Source organism: Artibeus jamaicensis, unplaced genomic scaffold, assembly GCF_021234435.1.
Source record: "Artibeus jamaicensis isolate MK-2021 breed Jamaican fruit bat unplaced genomic scaffold, CSHL_Jam_final scaffold_660, whole genome shotgun sequence".
Taxonomy (NCBI): Eukaryota; Metazoa; Chordata; class Mammalia; order Chiroptera; family Phyllostomidae; genus Artibeus; species Artibeus jamaicensis.
In genome coordinates this window covers 9,764,709-9,782,030 of record NW_026522052.1, presented here as the reverse complement: position 1 = coordinate 9,782,030, position 17,322 = coordinate 9,764,709, and the positions used below count along the sequence as shown (strand labels likewise).

The 17,322-nt window shown below is 42.4% G+C and overlaps 1 protein-coding gene across 1 annotated transcript in view; it reads left to right on the top strand.

The window, feature by feature from the left end:
- Positions 1-17,322, top strand: part of FAM118B (family with sequence similarity 118 member B) — a 47,949-nt gene that overhangs the window by 28,436 nt on the left and 2,191 nt on the right. Inside the window, 3 exon segments of the mRNA XM_037134147.2 lie at positions 8,591-8,818; positions 12,683-12,811; positions 14,161-14,446. Coding sequence (XP_036990042.2) covers positions 8,591-8,818; positions 12,683-12,811; positions 14,161-14,446 — 643 coding nt within the window.

Sequence of the window (17,322 nt, the reverse complement as noted above, 5' to 3'; positions counted from 1 at the left end):
TGAATTATATCTCAGTAAAGCTGTTCAAAGGATGAAAAAGGTATATGATCCAAATAGTAATCAGTGGGAAGTGAGAGTAGCTATATTAGTGTCTGATAAAGAACACTTAAGAGCAGAGAACAAAGAAAACATATTTTTTAATGTCCAAACATACACGAAATTATTGTCGTGTAAAAGGTATAATTCAAGAGTGTATATACAAACAATGTAAGAGATTGAAGTATTCAAGATGTGTGGCAACCAGTTTATTAATAAAAATGTTATTTTTCTGGAAAGAAAAGAAAGAGCGAGCTGGTGTGGGAAAAGAGTAGTCCCAGTCCCAGAAAACTAGGTGGGTGAAGAAGTCCAGTTTGAGACCAGGGCCCTGCAGTGGTGCTTTGCCAACCTGTTATCTTGGCTGTAGTTACCAGTAGTCCATTCAGTGGTCTCCTGAGGATAGAAAACATGACTTTGCCAGTTTGGGGTAGTTACAAGTGAAAGCAGTGAGAAGATTTAAAGTCAGTGTCACTAAATATATACCAGTCAAATACAGCAGACTGGGATCACTAATTATCTGTGTATGATAATTTATTATTGACCTTAAAGTATAGTTGTAGAATAGTGTCAGTTTTAATAGAGCAGCAATTGTTAAATTTGGGGGGAAGTCTAGACTTCAAGATAAAAAATTAAAACAGAAAATATTTAAATAATACTTCCTTAAAAAAAATAGTAAACCTATATGTTAACATGAATGTTTATAAAAGTAATTCTGGTTTTTAAAACAACAAATTGTGAGAAGAGTAGTATTGTTACATTTTTGCAAATCTCTTTAGTGCCTGGTTTAATAGAAAACAGCTGGATTCTAATATCTGCTTTATATAATCTGTTATGTTTGTGTTCCTTTGGTTTAATATATGAAAAAAACCCAGGTCCTGCAGACACAGAGTTGGAAAAGAAAGAAGTATAGATATTCTTTGTTTATGCTACACCAGAAGCTCGGTGAGTGGTGGCTTCCTAAACACTGATAACAGTATGGAGGCTGCCAGTCAAGATGGTGGCATAGGCAGACATGGCTCACCTCTTTGCACAACCATATCCAAGTTACAGCTGAAATGTAGAACAACCATTGCTCAGAACCTGCAGAAATCGAGTTGAATGGAAGTCTGACAGCTACGGAATTAAAGAAACCACATCCATCCAGACTGGTAGGAGGGGGAAGACACAGAATGCGCTGGTCCTACATCCGCGTGTGGTGAATAAAAATTCAGGAGGAACATGTCGGGAGCAAGGAGTCCCAACCCAACACCAGGTCCCTCAGTCCAGGGTTGCAGTGCCAGGAAGATAAGTCCCCACAACTCTGGCTGCAAAAACCAATGGGGATTAAGGAAACTGGTGGAGCCCAAAGCAGTTTCTCTTGAACTCATACACAGACTCACCTACTCAGACTCACTCCCTCTGAGCTCCAGCAACGACTCTGGTGGCTTAAGGGACACCAGGGACATGCAGGGGAAGACTGAGGTGTGTGGTATCAAAGTGAGCAGAGGCCATTGTCCCTTTTCTGGGCCCTCCCCCATAGAGTCAGCAGACTGGTGCCATATCTAAGATTCCATCAACCTGGCTAACACTGTTTTGGGTTGCCTTGGAGATCCCCAGAGACTCTGCCCTGCCCAATTAATGGGCCCATCTAAGCTGCTTTTCCATATGAATGGTTTTAGCTTATGTTTTATAACTTCCTAAATCCTCTCAAATAAACAGCAGCTGCCCTCAGTGAGCCCGAAGCCTAGAACTGGTAGCCTAGATTCACAGTTTGGTTTCACCTGGAAATCTCCCAGCCCAAGTAGCAGCCTTCTCTGGTTGCTTTATAGCTCAGGCAGGGTGGCCCTGGGCAAAACACTGAGGGCTGACCTGGATTGCACCACCTGGGAAACCCCAGGGCCAGCTCACTTAGTGGACAGCTACAGACCACGTGGGAGCACCACCACCTTGCCCCTGCATAGCTGATCCTCCTGGGAGAGTGGAGGTTGCCGGTCAGTGGTCATAGCCAGTCCTTGCAGCTGACTGGCCTGGGTAGATCTCTCCCATTGATCTGCCAACAGCAACCAAGGCTCAACTACAAGAGGAGGGTGTACTCAGCCCACATGAAGGGTGCACCTTGAGTACCCAGCTTGGGTGAGTGATAAAGGGAGGCTGTGCCACTGGACTACAGGACACTTACTACATTAGGCCATGCTACCAAGACACGGAGTCTAATCAGCTCTACCTGATACATAGAAGCAAACTCAGGGAGGCTGCCAAAATGAGGAGACAAAGAAGCGTGTCTCAAGTGAAAACAGATCAAAACTCCAGAAAAAGAGCTAAATGAAGTGGAGATAAGCAATCCATCAGATGCAGAGTTCAAAACACTGGTTATAAGGATGTTCAAGGAACTTAGGACCTCAGCAACATAAAAAAAATCCAGTCAGAAATGAAGGATACACTAACTGAAATAAAGAACAGTCTACAGGGAAACAACAGTAGAGTGGATGAAGCCAAGAGTCAAATCAATGATTTGGAACATAAGGAAGCAAAAAACAACCATACAGAACAGTGAGAAGAAAAAGAATCCAAAAAAATAAGGACAGTATAGACAACCTCTGGGGCAACTTCACGAGGTCCAACGTTCGCATCATAGGGGTGCCAGAGGGAGAGGAGAAAGAGCAAGAAACTGTAAATATACTTGAAAAAATAATGAAAGACATCTCTAATTTGACAGAAATAGACATGCAAGTCCAGGAAACACAGAGTCTAAAACAAGATAGATGCAAAGAGGCCGACTCCAAGACACATCATAATTAAAATGCCAAAGGTTAAGGTAATGAGATGGGAGAGTGGATGTGGGAGAATGAGTGAGAAGTGAGGGGATTAAGAAGTCCAAATGGGTAGTTACAGAATAGCCACAGGGATGTCAAGTACAGCATAGGAAATGGAAAGTAGCCAAAAACTTACACATGTGACCCACGGACATGATGAACAAGGGTGCAGGGATTGCCTGAGAGAGTAGGGGTGCTGGGTGCAGGGAAGCCAAGGTGGGGAAATCAAGACAGCTGGAATAGCATAATCAGTAAAATAGAAAAAAAAATTTTAAGATTAATAGCAATATGGCATCTGACTCCAATCCTCTCCATATTAATGGTCACCTGAATTTGAACTTTATTCCATTGCGTTAAATAAAATTCATTGATCTGTCTTGCACATAGAATGAATCTCTTACCTGTATGTGATTTTGTAATTTCATGCGTTGGTCATTTGGAAAACACTACTTCATTGAGTTATACATAGCTCCCAATTGAAAAACGCCTCCATTAATTCACCACCATTCTCATCACAGAGATACTTGGAAGCTGTCAAGCTCACTGTGGCAGATAAAAATTTTCTAAAACACTGATTTGTGCTGGAAAGCCCAGATTTCTTCATCGGCAACAGTGGTGGCAATCAGTAGTAGTTTGCCTCAAGATGACGGTCTCCCTTTGTTTGTTTTTGGGAATAAAGCCTGAGAATACCCAAATCTGAATAACTGTAGTTTGTCAGTCACTCAAGTAAAAATGATGTTTGATTAAAAAAAAGGTGACTGGTTCACTCAGCAGCTCAAACAACCACACAGGTGTGTGCTTGGAGACAGCCGTCATACTCCAGTGTCCGAAAGTGCTTCGTGCATCTTCCCCGTTTTCTCACGTGGAATATTAAAAGGACAGGTACTCGAAAGTTGAGATTTAATGCAGTTCCTTTGTACCGCTTCGTTAAGGACTTTCTTAAGTGAGACTGGCATTTTTTTCAGACTGGAAGTCTTTAGTAATGAAGGACACAACGATCACTTGCGTTTACCTAGCCAAACGGACAGCACGTGCTGGGGAGTGGGTGTTGTCAAATGCTCTGAAAACAGCAGTTTGCAGCTTATTTTACACATTAGAATCAAGGGAAGAGATATAAGGGGTTACATGAAATCCACTGGTGAAAGGTTAGGGAGGTGGGAGAAAGCAAAGCAGGGGGAATTTGGGGGTTTGGATAAAGAGTAAAACAGATATAAACATACTTATTTCACATTGGTGGGTACAGGATAGTTAATAATTAACATTTATAGCACAGCACATCGAGATGGTATGGGGGAGGGGGGAGCAAGATAACAGTGAGGGGTTCTAGGGTCTCCTGCTCCTGCAGGAAGTTGTGCCCTGAGGGGTCAGGAAAAGGAGCGTTGCTCTGACCTGCCAGAGGTCTGTTATCTTCCATGGGAAAAGAGGATGGACGGGCTTAGTTAAGGTAAACAGTGACCTTTGTCCTGGCAACTACAGGCATGACTACCCGTGTTGACTCTCAGCTAGGAATTTGATGTTCAGACCATCCTGTGTGGTTACTTGCAGCCTCTGAGTTTGCAGGCCTGCCGTGCTGACCTCCCCTGAGCTGGTCAGGTGTAGGGGGTGGCCCCTTTTTGTCCACAAAACAAATCAACAAACAAGTGTTGGAGAGGATGTGGAGAAAAGGGCACCCTAGTGCGCTGTTGGTGGGAATGCAGACTGGTACACCCACTGTGGAAAACAGTACGGAACTTCCTCAGAAAACTAAAAATGGAACTGCCTTTTGACCCAGCAATTCCACTGCTGAGATTATACCCTACGAGCCCTGAAACACCAATCCCAAAGAACCTATGCACCCCAATGTTCATAGCAGCACAGTTTATAATAGCCAAGTGCTGGAAGTAACCTAAGTGCCCATCAGTAAATGAGTGGATCAAAAAACTATGGTACATTTACACAATGGAATTCTGCTCAGCGGAGAGAAAGAAGGCGCTCCTACCCTTTGCAACAGCACGGATGGAACAGGAGAGCATTATGCTAAGCGAAATAAGCCAGGCGGTGAAGGACAAATACCATATGATATCACCTTTAACTGAAACATAATCAACAAAAGAAAAAAGCAAACAAAATACAACCAGAGACATTGAAATTAAGAACAATCTAACAATAGCCAGAGGGGTGGGGGGAGGGGACTGTGGGGAGAAGGGTTTTCAGGAACATCTATAAAGGACTCATGGACAAAACCAAGGGGGAGGGTGGAAGCAAGGGAGGGAGGTTTGTTTGGCTGGGGTGGAGGGGGGAAAATGCAGACAACTGTAGAACAACAGTAAAGTAATTAAAATAGTATGGCTTTTTTTCTTAAGGTATGATAGTGGCATTGCAGTTATGTTTTGTTTTATCTGTAAAGGGGAGTCATTATCTTTTAGGGAACCTACTAAAGTATCTGAATGAAATAATGCCCAGCAATTGCTTCAGAAAATGCAGTAAAGTGGGGAAGGAGTGAGGTGGGGGAGTTTAGGTTACAGAAGACTGGCTGTGGTGTGGTTATTGTTCAAAGTGGATGATGGGTACATGTATTTTTTTAATACTCTTTTTACTTTTGTGTCCTTTTTAGTTTGAAAATGTCCATATTTTTAAAAAAATAACAACAGTAATGTAGAAGGTTAGCAGGCCCATCTACTGAGCCAGTTTCTTCTAGTAAGGAAATGACCTTGACCTCAGTGCAGAGAGCATTCAGAATCGGGAAAAAGATGCCATTTAAGGAGACCCTGGGCAAAACACCTCTGAATCTCCTGGCACCTATAAAATGGGGGTTTGGTAAAGAATGAGATAACGAATATGAAGTGACTGGCACATAGGTAAATGCGCTGTACAGGTTAGTAGCCTCGGAGAAGGAGTCAGGCTTGTTTGTTTTACTCTGAGACCAGAAAGATGAGAGTCACAGGGTAGAAGGAAGTGGAATAGCATTGGGTTCACTTGGATGTTTCCAGTGAATGAGAAAATGTCCATGAAAGTTGTGTGGGAGTTTGGCATTTCCTTTTGACCATGGAACTTCCTTTTGTTTTCATTCCTTTGTCCTGATTCAGACAGACCACTGGTGGGAAATTTAGTTCAGAGTCACCTGCTTCAAGACAGAAAAATGTTCATTTTTAGGTCCGAGGAAATCCAGTGTAGCGACAGAAAGATCTGTTTTCTTCCTCTGTGTTGATATGCAAAATGTAATAACTTAGAGAAATAGGACTGAAAGATAGCTCACTAAAATAAGTGGCTCATGACATTTATTTCCAGGCTTTAACCTTTTGTATTTCTTTCCTTAGAAGCAAGAAAATACATTCCACACTTGTGATTAGTTGATTGTATACCCAGGCATTTTTATCTGTGTGCATAATTAGACGGGTGCTTGACTGTAGTGTTATGTAACTGTGTGCACGAATTGGAGTCCAAAGTAAGTTGTAAACACAGGAAAGTCCTTCCAATAACTATATTCTTTACTTAGTTTTGCTTTTTGGGGTAGGTGCTTTTCCAGAATTCTGTACATTCTGTTCATACACGTTGCAGAAGCCAAAACAGTGTGAGGAGGTGTATGCGCATCACAGCGCCTCACTCCTTCCTGTGTCTTTGCCCGCCCCTCTCTCCCCAAGCTCACCCTCCAGTAGGGCCCCCTCTTTCTAGCCTTTTGACTGGCCTTCTAGTGTTCCTCGTTGCAAAAAGAAGCAAATAGGACTACATTTATTCCTGTCTCACTGCCTTCGTCCCTGGTGTCAACAGGTAGCAGTCTAGGCGCCCTGCCCTGCACCTCCTTTGCTTGACCCAGCAGTGCGTCCCGGAGGTCTTCCCCTGCCGGTCTCCCGTACCCGTGCACTGGGCTTCACTCCACTCTTGTCCTGCTGCAGATGACAGAGCGGCGATAACCTTGTATGTGTCATGTCATGTGTTTGCAAGTTACGTCTGTGGGATATATGCCTAGAAATGAAGTTTTAAGATTATAAGGTAAATGAATTATAATTTTGATAGACCTTAAAGAGGTACACTATATATTTCATAACAAATAGGAAAGTGCCTGGCGTTCAGGAGTGGTTGACTCTTGTATGTAGTGCAATGCAATAGCCGAGGTTTAAATTCTTCACCGTTTGTTTCTGATCGGATTTCTCTTTTATTTTTTATTGTATACCCAGGTGTTTTTATCTGTGCACGTAATGACTAGCTGGTGCTTGAATATAGTGTTATATAACTGTGTGCATGAATCATTGTCCTAAATGAAGTGATAAAACACAAGGAAGGCCTTCAAATAATTGTATTTACTTGATTTTAAACTTGTTAAGAGTTCTCTGTTGGTTGTCCATGGGCCGCTACAACATGTGATGGAATTATTTGTGCCCTTATGTAATGAGAATGGACACAAGTGAAAATATATCCTTAGACATGTAAATTATGGGCCGTACTACATTTAGCACTGGAAGGGAATCTTTGAGCCCCTGATAGCAGGGTACGGTGAGGAGCCCGTCTGGTAGTGGGTGTCACATGGGCCAGGGACTGACCTGTGAATGTGTCCCCACCAGGGAGAGGCACTGTTTCACCTGTGCTCTTAATTTTTCCACTGTGGAAATATTTACCATTTATTTGATTGGCATCAATAATTGATGATTTTATAATATACTTTGAAAAAGGAGGAAAAGCATTTGGCGGAGTGAAGTGTGTCTCATGAATCTGTTTCCATGGTTCCATGGAAACAGGTCTTTATCTTCAGCATTGTGCTATAGGAAAGATGCACAAAGAGAACCAGGAAGCAGGGGGCACCCTGTCCAGCTGCAGTCTAGGCAGAGGGCAGTGACTTGGAGTTTGAATGGGAAACATTGAGGCCTTGAAGAACTAACTCTTGCTCTGACATCACCCAGTGGGATGATACTGCAGGAATAGGACAGGGATCAGGTCAGGGTTACAGTGTGTTACAGAGTTACTTTCCCTTCAAATTCCTTTTGTCCCAGAAGCCACTTTATCTCTCTGTCTGAGGTTGGTATTGTATTTCCTCATGAGTCCACAGAGATGTTTACATATATTCAAAATGAATCTGAGAAAGGAGTTATTTAAATAAACCATATGTTAGGAAATAGGGAATCTGTTTAGAACTGACTAGTGTTGGTATTTTTAACAGTTGCAAAACGAAGATGTTTGATAGCCTTTATTAAATACTTGAGTAGTCTTCCTTAGTAAACCTATAAACAAACTGCTAACTTATGCAAGGGAAAAAACAGGCAGTGAGAAGATAAGCAGTTTTCCCATAGCATCCATAACAGAAGCATCCAAATCCGTAGGCAGCTGTACAAAGCATTTGGGATTAGAACAGAGATGCTAAATCACATTTAGAAGAGGGGTCTCTTATTAGTTACTCCCTAGTTAAAGAGAGTTTACAAAAACACATACCGTTTTCTTGCCCGAGGGCAAACCAGGAGGCAGTTGGTGCTGTGCGCCCTCCCTAGCACTGCCTTAGTCCTGGCTGTAGGGCACCTCCCTTGGCCGTGTCCGTTTTCTGCATTCTGCACAAGTGCCTGTTTGCAGAGCTGGAGCCTTTTGGCATGTGATGGAGTGGCGCTAGTGCTTCTCGGCATTGTGCTAAGCACTGGTGTGTTGTCCTCTTATTTTCCTTATAACCTGTGAGGCAGGCAATATAATAGCCCTTATTTTAGGTACAAAGTATGTTTCAAAAAATTGCTATTACTGTTACTAAGGCAAATGATGTACCAAAACACCTCACATTAATTTTTCTCTTTCAAATCCCTCCCCAGCGTACTAGTAATGTTCGATCCACGTTTTTTAAGGACTGTTTATATGAAGTATTTGATAACTTGGAGTCAAAGATTGAAGACTCTGGAAAACAGCTGCTTCAGTCAGTTCTCCACTTGATGGAAAATGGAGCCCTGGTACTGACTACGAATTTTGACAATCTCCTGGAGCTGTACGCAGCCGATCAGGGGAAACAGCTGGAATCCCTTGACCTTACTGACGAAAAAAAGGTAAAAAGTAGAGCATTACTCTGTGCTTCAGGCTAGTGGAGAAAACCTGCTTTCTTGTTAGTACCTTGTGTAGTGCTGGTATTTATGGAGAGAGAGGAAGGAAGCTTCTTCCTGGTTGGAGGTTTTTTGTTTGTTTGTTTGTTTGTTTGTTTGTGGTAAAATCAACATACAGTAAAATTCACAGATCTTAAGTGTTCAGTTCTCTAAGTTTTGACAATGTCACTCAATTTTAAAGCAAGAAGCAGGAAGTCATTAGAACTGTAAGATCTCTTTAATACTTGATATTATCAGGCATATATAAAGTTGACTTAGAATTTCCTCTTAGAATTTGTTCTTTATGCCAATTCCATCTGGAAATGAATGAAAACTACTTTATGACTCAGGAAGACTAGCTTTCAGGTCAGTTGAATGCCAGGTTGAAGTTAATGTTCGGTGGGAACCTCAGAGGACTTTTTAAATTGTAGCCCAAACTATACCTAAGTTCTCTGTCATATTGTTGCATTATAGATGTTGATCTATGTTAACTAACGAGAAGAGGCTTTATTAGAACTAGTTTGTAATTTAAATCTAGTACCAGAAGGTTCTGTAGCTATACCAACATGTTTTTTTTAAAGATTTTATTTATTTATCTTTAGAGAGGAAGGGAAGGAGAGAAGGAGAGAGACATCAATGTGTGGTTGCCTCTCATGAGTCCTCTGCTAATAACTGGCCTGCAACCCAGGCATGTGCCCTGGGAATCGAACCGCGATCATGTGGTTCGCAGGCCCACGCTCAATGCACTGAGCTATGCCAGCCAGGGCTTATACCAACATGTTTTTAATTGATGAAATAAAGTGAAGCCATAAAAGGGAAAATATTTTTATTGCCACAAAAAGATATCAGAGCGTAATGAGTGAAGAAGAAAGAAAACAAAACAGGTTATAAACCTCCACCAGGTCGCATTTGTCCTGCTCTGTAGTTTTTCTAATTTTCCTTCTACGATTGGTTTTTCCTGGAGCCTGCCCGTGTCCGACCTAGAACCCAGCAGAGCAGAGTGGGACTAAACCAGCCGTTCACCCACTGGCTTCCACTGGCGCACAGTACTGCCTCGGCCAGAGGAGGCGCTGTGATGCCACTCCTAATGTTGCAGACTTTGAAGCCAGGTTTTGATAAGGAAATCGCAGTTAGAGAAGTGGTGCCCTGAAGACTGGTTTTTCTCTGGCTGGAATGCTTTCTACCTGCTATTCCCATGCTTGGATGGCCTCTCCTTCATCACCTGGTAAATCTCAAACAGCACCTCCTCTGAGTGGTCCTCTCTGACCCGCCTGTGTGAAAAGGTTCACACACATCTGTTCTGTCCACTTGCTTCATAGCACCTACTGTGACTTTCTTTTTTTAATTTCATTTTTCAGTTAAAGTTTACAGTCAGTACTCTTTTGTATTAGTTTCAGGTATACAGCATAGTGGTTAGACAGTCGTGTACTTTACAAGTGATCTTCCTAGTATTTCCAGTACCCACTTGGCACCATACATAGTCATTACAGTATTATTGACTGTATTCTCTATGCTGTACTTCATATCCCCTATACGTTTCATTTTTCTTATTTTAAGATTTTATTTATTTACTTTTAGAGATGGGGGAAGGGAATGAGAAAGAGAGGGAGAGAAACATCAATGTGTGGTTGCCTCATATGTGTTCCCTATTGGGCACCTGGCCTACAACCCAGGCATGTGCCCTGACTGGGAATGAAGCCAGCGACCCTTTGGTTTGCAGGCCAGCACTCAGTTCACTGAGCCACACCAGCCAGGGCTCACTGTTTATCTTGGTTTGTTTGTTTTCTGGTTGTTCACTCTTCTAGAATAGCAACTCTATCTGGGCAGGTTCCATGCCAGCCTTTCTTACATCCATGTCTAAGATACTGCCTGGCACTTGGTAGGTGCTCAGTAAATATTTTTGATTTAATGATTGAATGGGCCCTGGCCTGGTAACTCAGAGCATAGTCTCAATACCCCCAGGTTGCAAGTTCAGTTCCTGTCGGGCACATACCTAGGTCGTGGGTTCAGTCCCCGGTCGGGGCACGTCGGGGAGGCAGCCAGTTGATGTTTCTCACATCGATGTCTCTCTCCCTCCCTTCCTCTCTCTCTAAAATTAATAGATTAAAAAATGTTTAAGTGATTGAATGAAAATCAGAAATTAACAGCTAAAAACAGTGTTTATACTGTTTCTGAAATAACCTCTAAAGAAGCCTGACCAGCATTAGAAGCATCAGGCCTTTTCAAAGTTAAGGACATCTGTCAGACGTGACATTTTCCTTCTTATTTCCATCCTGGAGCCTCACGATTTACTTTGTCTTTTTAGTCCACATTAGGGGCAGTGCTGAAGTCTTCATTGTTTTTTTTTTTTAAATATATTTTATTGATTATGCCACTACAGTTGTTCTATTTCCCCCCTTCATTCCCCTCCACCTTGCACACCCCTCCCCCACCATTTCCCCCTTTAGTTAATGACCACGTGTCTCAAATTCTTTAGATTCTACATTTCCCATACTATTCATGCCCTCCCCCCATCTATTTTCTATCTACTGTTTATGCTGGTTATTTTCTGTACCTTCTCCCCCCTTCTCCTTTTCCCACTCCCCTGTTGCTAACCCTCCATGTGATCTTCATTTCTATGGTTCACTCCTGATCTAGCTGTCCTCTTAGTCTGCTTTTGTTTTAGGTGTGGTTGTTAATAACTGTGAGTTTGCTCTCCTTTCACTGTTTATCTTTTTTATCTTCTTTTTATTAGGTAAGTCCCTTTACATTTCATATAATAAGGGCTTGGTGATGATGAACTCCTTGAATTTGATCGTATCTGAGAAGCACTTTATCTCTCTGAAGTCTTCATCGTTAAAGCCATTGCCTTGTAGTCAGAATGGGGCCTAATAATATTCAGATTTCAAATCCCTGTGCCTCTTGACTGTTTTTTCTAATTCATGCCTTATTATTACCCAGTATGTTATCAGAGTAAATGTGTACTGTCTTGAGTCATTGGGGAAACGGAACTGTGGAAGCCAGGTGGCTGTTGTCACTGTTGTCATCAGAATGACCGATCTGCATTGGTAGCCTTTTAGGTAACTCAGGTGACCGAAGTGATGCTTTTTCTGCTCAGAAGTTGTTACACAAGAAACCACCCCAAAACTTCCTGTCTTAACACACCGTTTTATTTGCCAGTGATGACATGAATTAGTGATTGCAGCTGGGCTCAGCAGGCAGTTCCTTTGCTGGTTGTATGGTTGCCCCCATGGCCGCAGTCATCTATCTGGTGGCCACTCTGGCTGGCTGGGTGGTGCAAGATGGCCTTGCTTCTGTTTCTGTCGGCACAGGCCGTCGACTGGGCCCTGCAGCTCCAGCAGGCTGGCCCAGGCTTCAACACATGGTGGCTAGGTTCCAAATCAGCAGAAGAAAAGTAAGACTCGGACCAACATTTTTTAAGCTTCTGCTCATGTCGTGTTGGTTGACGCCCCAGCTAAAGTTAGCCATGTGGTCAAGTAAGTGTAAAAAGGGACTGCACAAAAAGCTTGATATCTTGAAGATCGTTTCTGAAACAGTCATCTGTATCTCATGGTGTCATCAGAGGAAAGAACCCCTATGTTTCTGTGGTGATAACAGATACATTCTAATTTTTTATTGTTACTTTCCAAGCGAAATCACCACACTCGCTGCCATCAGTCCTAGCAGTCTTGCCTGAAATGGGAGCTGAAGCCACATCAGGTTTTGCATTCATGCTCCGTGATATATCACGAAACTGGAGGGTTATGTCAGAAGCCTAGTCCTCTTGCCCGTCGGGACCCTGAAGCCACTGTTCAGCCCGCCTCCTGGTTGAGCTGTATTTGTGTTGCGCAGGTCCTGGAGTGGGCGCAGGAAAAGCGAAAGCTGAGCGTGTTACACATCCATGGGGTCTACACCAACCCCAGTGGCATCGTCCTTCACCCTGCCGGGTATCAGAATGTGCTCAGGAACGCTGAGGTCATGGTGAGTGGTGCCCATCGTGCTGGACTCGGGAAGGTCTTCCTGGGAGACCTCTGGGTGTTCCATTGGTCTTTGAGGGGGGTGACATTTGCTTTCCATTCATTAAAAGTTGGAAGGTCGAACATTCTTTCCTGTGTTCCTCAGCTTGTGGGTGTACATGTCATCTTGGGAAACGTACTCTTCAGGTACTGAGCTGTGGGGTTTTCCTTTGTTCTTGGTTGACAGCCAGCTGGTGGCACTTGGTCATTGTCGTCATCTTCACAAATGAAGAATACATTATTACCCTTATTTATTGTTTGGTTTATCATAGTATTAACAACCCTCTCTATGCCAATAATAATTTATGTAGCTTTTTACGACTTTTTATCACTACTAGTAGAACATAAATTCAAAAGTAGTTTTGTGTAAATGATGATGGATTTGTATTGAATTACCACACTTTTTCAAACTTACTGCTCAGTGGAAAAAACACTTATTCAAACTTACCCTTCAGTGATAAAGAGGGGGTTTTCTCCTTTGTGAAAAAAGATACTTTGTTGATCTTTAGAGATGGAAGTTTTAGACTTGCTCACACCTAATTTCTTCAAACCAAGACCACTCTCACGCCAGTGATACGTGGGAGTAATTCATTGGCTCCCAACTCTGAAACCAGTACATACCAGCAATTTCAAGACTAGTCACTTAGGGTGATTGCATCTACATAGTGTGGCAAAAAGAAAGACCATAAGAGAAAGCATAAGAGCCTTTTTCTCCCACATATTGTTTCCTTGACATCTGTTAGAACTGCATTCATCACTGACACTGAGTGATCCCTTAAGCAGAATAATTTCTGATGTCTTTATGTGTGTACAGATGTGTACACATACACAGATTCATATTGATGTTCTCAGTATCAGACTTCCTTAGAGAACCCCTGGAGATGCAGTTGTCTTTACTGGTGGTCCATGGTTCAGTTTCTAAGGCTAATGTGGCCCAGAAAATGGAAAGAGCAAGGTGTATTGAAGACCCACTTTGTTGCCTTATGGCCTCTGGGCACGTTGATCTACAAAATCAACTGCAAGTCAGTAGATCATTGCTAACCTGCAAGTCAGTAGATCAGTCAGTAGATCAGGGAGAGACCCTGATAGCCTGCAGGAGAATGCCAGGTAAAGATAAATTATGGACCAGTCAGCAGGGTACCATAATAAACAATAAGAAGATCGGATTTGGGGACTTTTTTGTTAAGTCTCAGTTTAATGGGGACCGCAGTCTGATATAGGTAGCAGTTTCAATGCCCTGTTGACTTCTGTATTTCAGACAGGCCTGTATGTGTCTTCATGGTGTCGTTAATATGTTATTTCTTTCCCTGCAAGAGAGAGATTCAGAAACTCTATGAGAACAAGTCGTTTCTCTTCCTGGGCTGTGGCCAGACCGTGGATGACACCACTTTCCAAGCCCTGTTTCTGGAGGCCGTGAAGCATAAATCTGACTTGGAACATTTCATGCTGGTTCGGAAAGGGGATGTAGATGAGTTCAAGAAGCTCCGAGAAAACATGCTGGACAAAGGGATTAAGGTCATCTCCTATGGCAATGAATATGCCGATCTTCCAGAATACTTCAAGCAGCTCACCTGCGAGATCTCCACGAGGGGCAGACCAGGTGAGATGCACCCTGGGGCCAGCGGGGTCTGAGAGCAGCAGCTCTGTGGCCTTGCGGAAGTGTTCTGGGTGAGGTCATTCCCACATGAGGAGTATCATCCTAACCCAAGTGTGAAGCGAGATCGCGTTTGGTTCCAGTGGCATTTGAATACGAGGAGCATGGACCAAGGCAAATCCAGTCTGTAGAAGTGTAAAGAATAAAAAAATTCGGCCTTATTAGTTGTCAGTGAGATGCAGTTAGAATTTAGATTTCAAAATAGAAAAGAATGATGACTCAGTTTTGGCTGTGAGAAATGAAACAATTCATGTTGGAGTATGTTCAAAATTTTAAAACCTTTGACCCTGAAATTCCACATGATAGAATTAATATTAGGAGAAGTTTCTCCCAGAGAGATGATTGGACAATTGCACAAAGTAGAGGTGTGGGACTGTTAGCATGTTGTGTATAATGGGAAATATTGGACACAATCTAAAATGTTTCTTTTAGGGAAACTTAATAGGGAACTCGGTAAATACTCCAACAATTATTTGATAAAATACAAAAAAGCTATAAAAGGGCAAATGTTTTTATTGTCCAAAAAGATGTCAGAGACATAATATTGTAAGTGAAGTGGGGGAAAAGTAGATTGGAAAACACCATGGCCAGCCAGTCCCATTCATACAGAATTATAGCCCTGGCTGGCGTAGCTCAGTGGAATGAGCACGGGCCTGCGAACCAAAGGATTGCGGTTTGATTCCCAGTCGGGGCATATGCCTGGGTTGCAGGTCAGTTCCCTGCAGGGGACGCAGGAGAGGCAACCATACATTGCTGTTTCTCTCCCTCTTTCCTTCCCTTCCCCTCTAAAGGTAAATAATAATAATAATAATAATAATAATAATAATAATAATAAAAAATTATACACTGTGTGTGTGAATGAGAGAGAAATGTCTGCAGTGATGGTTACTAAACTAACTGTGGTCATTTATGCTGTAGGACTTAAGGGTTTTTAAAAAATATTTTGTTCTATGTTAGCATTTTCTATTGTACAATGATTATGCATTCGCTTTATAAAAACTGGCAAACACACACTTTAAAATGCTCTTTGGAAACTGTTACGATGGTGTTAAAATCAGAGGGTGGGGGCCACTCCCTGGACGCTTTACCGCTGGGTTCTAACAAGAAAGCCAAATGGGGAGCAAAGGTTGATTAGTGGCTCCAGGCGAGTCCCCAGTAACCCTACAAAATACAGAACTTCATGGTATCAACAAAATTGGAGAATGTTTTTTAAAACCTTACTTTGAATAAAGCCAGGCCCCAGGATATGATCATTCTGAACACTCAATTCCCACCAAACTTGGCTGTTGTATGTAGACTGTGTTCTTGAAAAGTTTTATATTAATGTGGATTTTCATCATCAATCTAAATGCATTCTAGAGGGCCTTGTAAGGTACAGGTAACTTAATGGAGAACTTTTCCTAAATCTCATAATCATTCCCAGCTTTTTTTTTTTTCTGAATCCAGTTGTTTTCAGTGGAACTGTGGAATGGGAAATTCCACAAGCTCTTATTGCCATGACTGAATACGGAAGCCCATGTCTGTCCTTTCTCCAGAAGATAAGCCTCTTGGTTTCTCTTTTGTGAGCACAGTTTGCAGCTCCTCTGGGAGTGCTTTCTGCTGTCCTGCAGTGTTTGATTCTTCTGCTCTTTAACCAGCACTCAGGACTTTTGGTAGGTTTTCCTACTGAACACACCCTGTTTTCATTAAACAGGGAGTACACACCCACACTCGGTGTGTTTCTTTTGATCCCCATCCTGATATCTTCTACCCAGGGAAGGTCCTACAATTGAAAATAAAGTTCCTCTGGACAGCTGTTCTATTACACTCAAGCTTTTCTTGACAAGCTCATCCAAAGTGGCACAGATGATTTTTTTTTTTTTAAGCTGTGTAGGCTCCCTACTAGAGTGGCTTTCCTGAGCTAGCACTGATTGGGCATTGGGAATTTGTAAAAATCAAGGATTCTCAGTATGGCCAGGGGCGTTATTAGAATGGTCAGCTGAGTTAGTGTGTGATTTGGAATCTAGCAGAGCAGTCTAAAGTTAAAAACATTGTTTCCTTTTGAGACCAGTCATTGGTATCTGCAGTCCTCAGTTACGTTTGGAATGTCTCTAGGAATGTCTGTAAATGCGTTTGGAATGTCTGTAGATGTGTACTGGTAAGAGGAGTTCCGTTGTTGCTTTGATGCTGAGCATTTGATGTGTGCCTGGCGTCATGCTGGACACTCACGTTTGCATAGTGAAAATTACTTGGGTTCAGAAGAGTATAAGATCTTGTACATTATTTCAGAAAAGTCAAGTAAGAAGGAAAAGAAAAATCTTTTATAATTTGTTACCATCATAAAAGCAGCTCTTTTGGTATGTTTCCAATGAATAGTTTTTCCTATGCATTTTCTCATCAGCATAAACAAAGTAGTACACTTACAGTGTGGGTACTTTTTTTATTCAGTGGAACATCATACAGTTTCCTATAAGGCTGCAGGTTTTGTTGCTGGTTCAAGGTTCCTGTGCCCTGTGCTTCAAAGGCCAATAATCAGAAATGTCCAAGTTTGGAGTAAGGAAAGGGCTATTGATTGAGAAGGTGGGTGTGGGAGATTTTATGGCCTCGGCAAATCCATTTTAAGAGAGCTTAGAATTCAGGCATCTTTTATGTCCAGAGAAAGGAGAAGGGGGCGAGGCAAGAGGTGGGTGAGGAGCCTAGACAGCTAGGCACCAAGAGGGATTCAAGGACAAGGGAGATCTCCAGATCTCTTTGTTCCTGGTCGGTCTGTTGCACACCACCTCCCCCCTTGTCATCTGAGTCCAGTCTTGAGGCTCCTGTAAAGCCTTGGTAAACAGTCATTA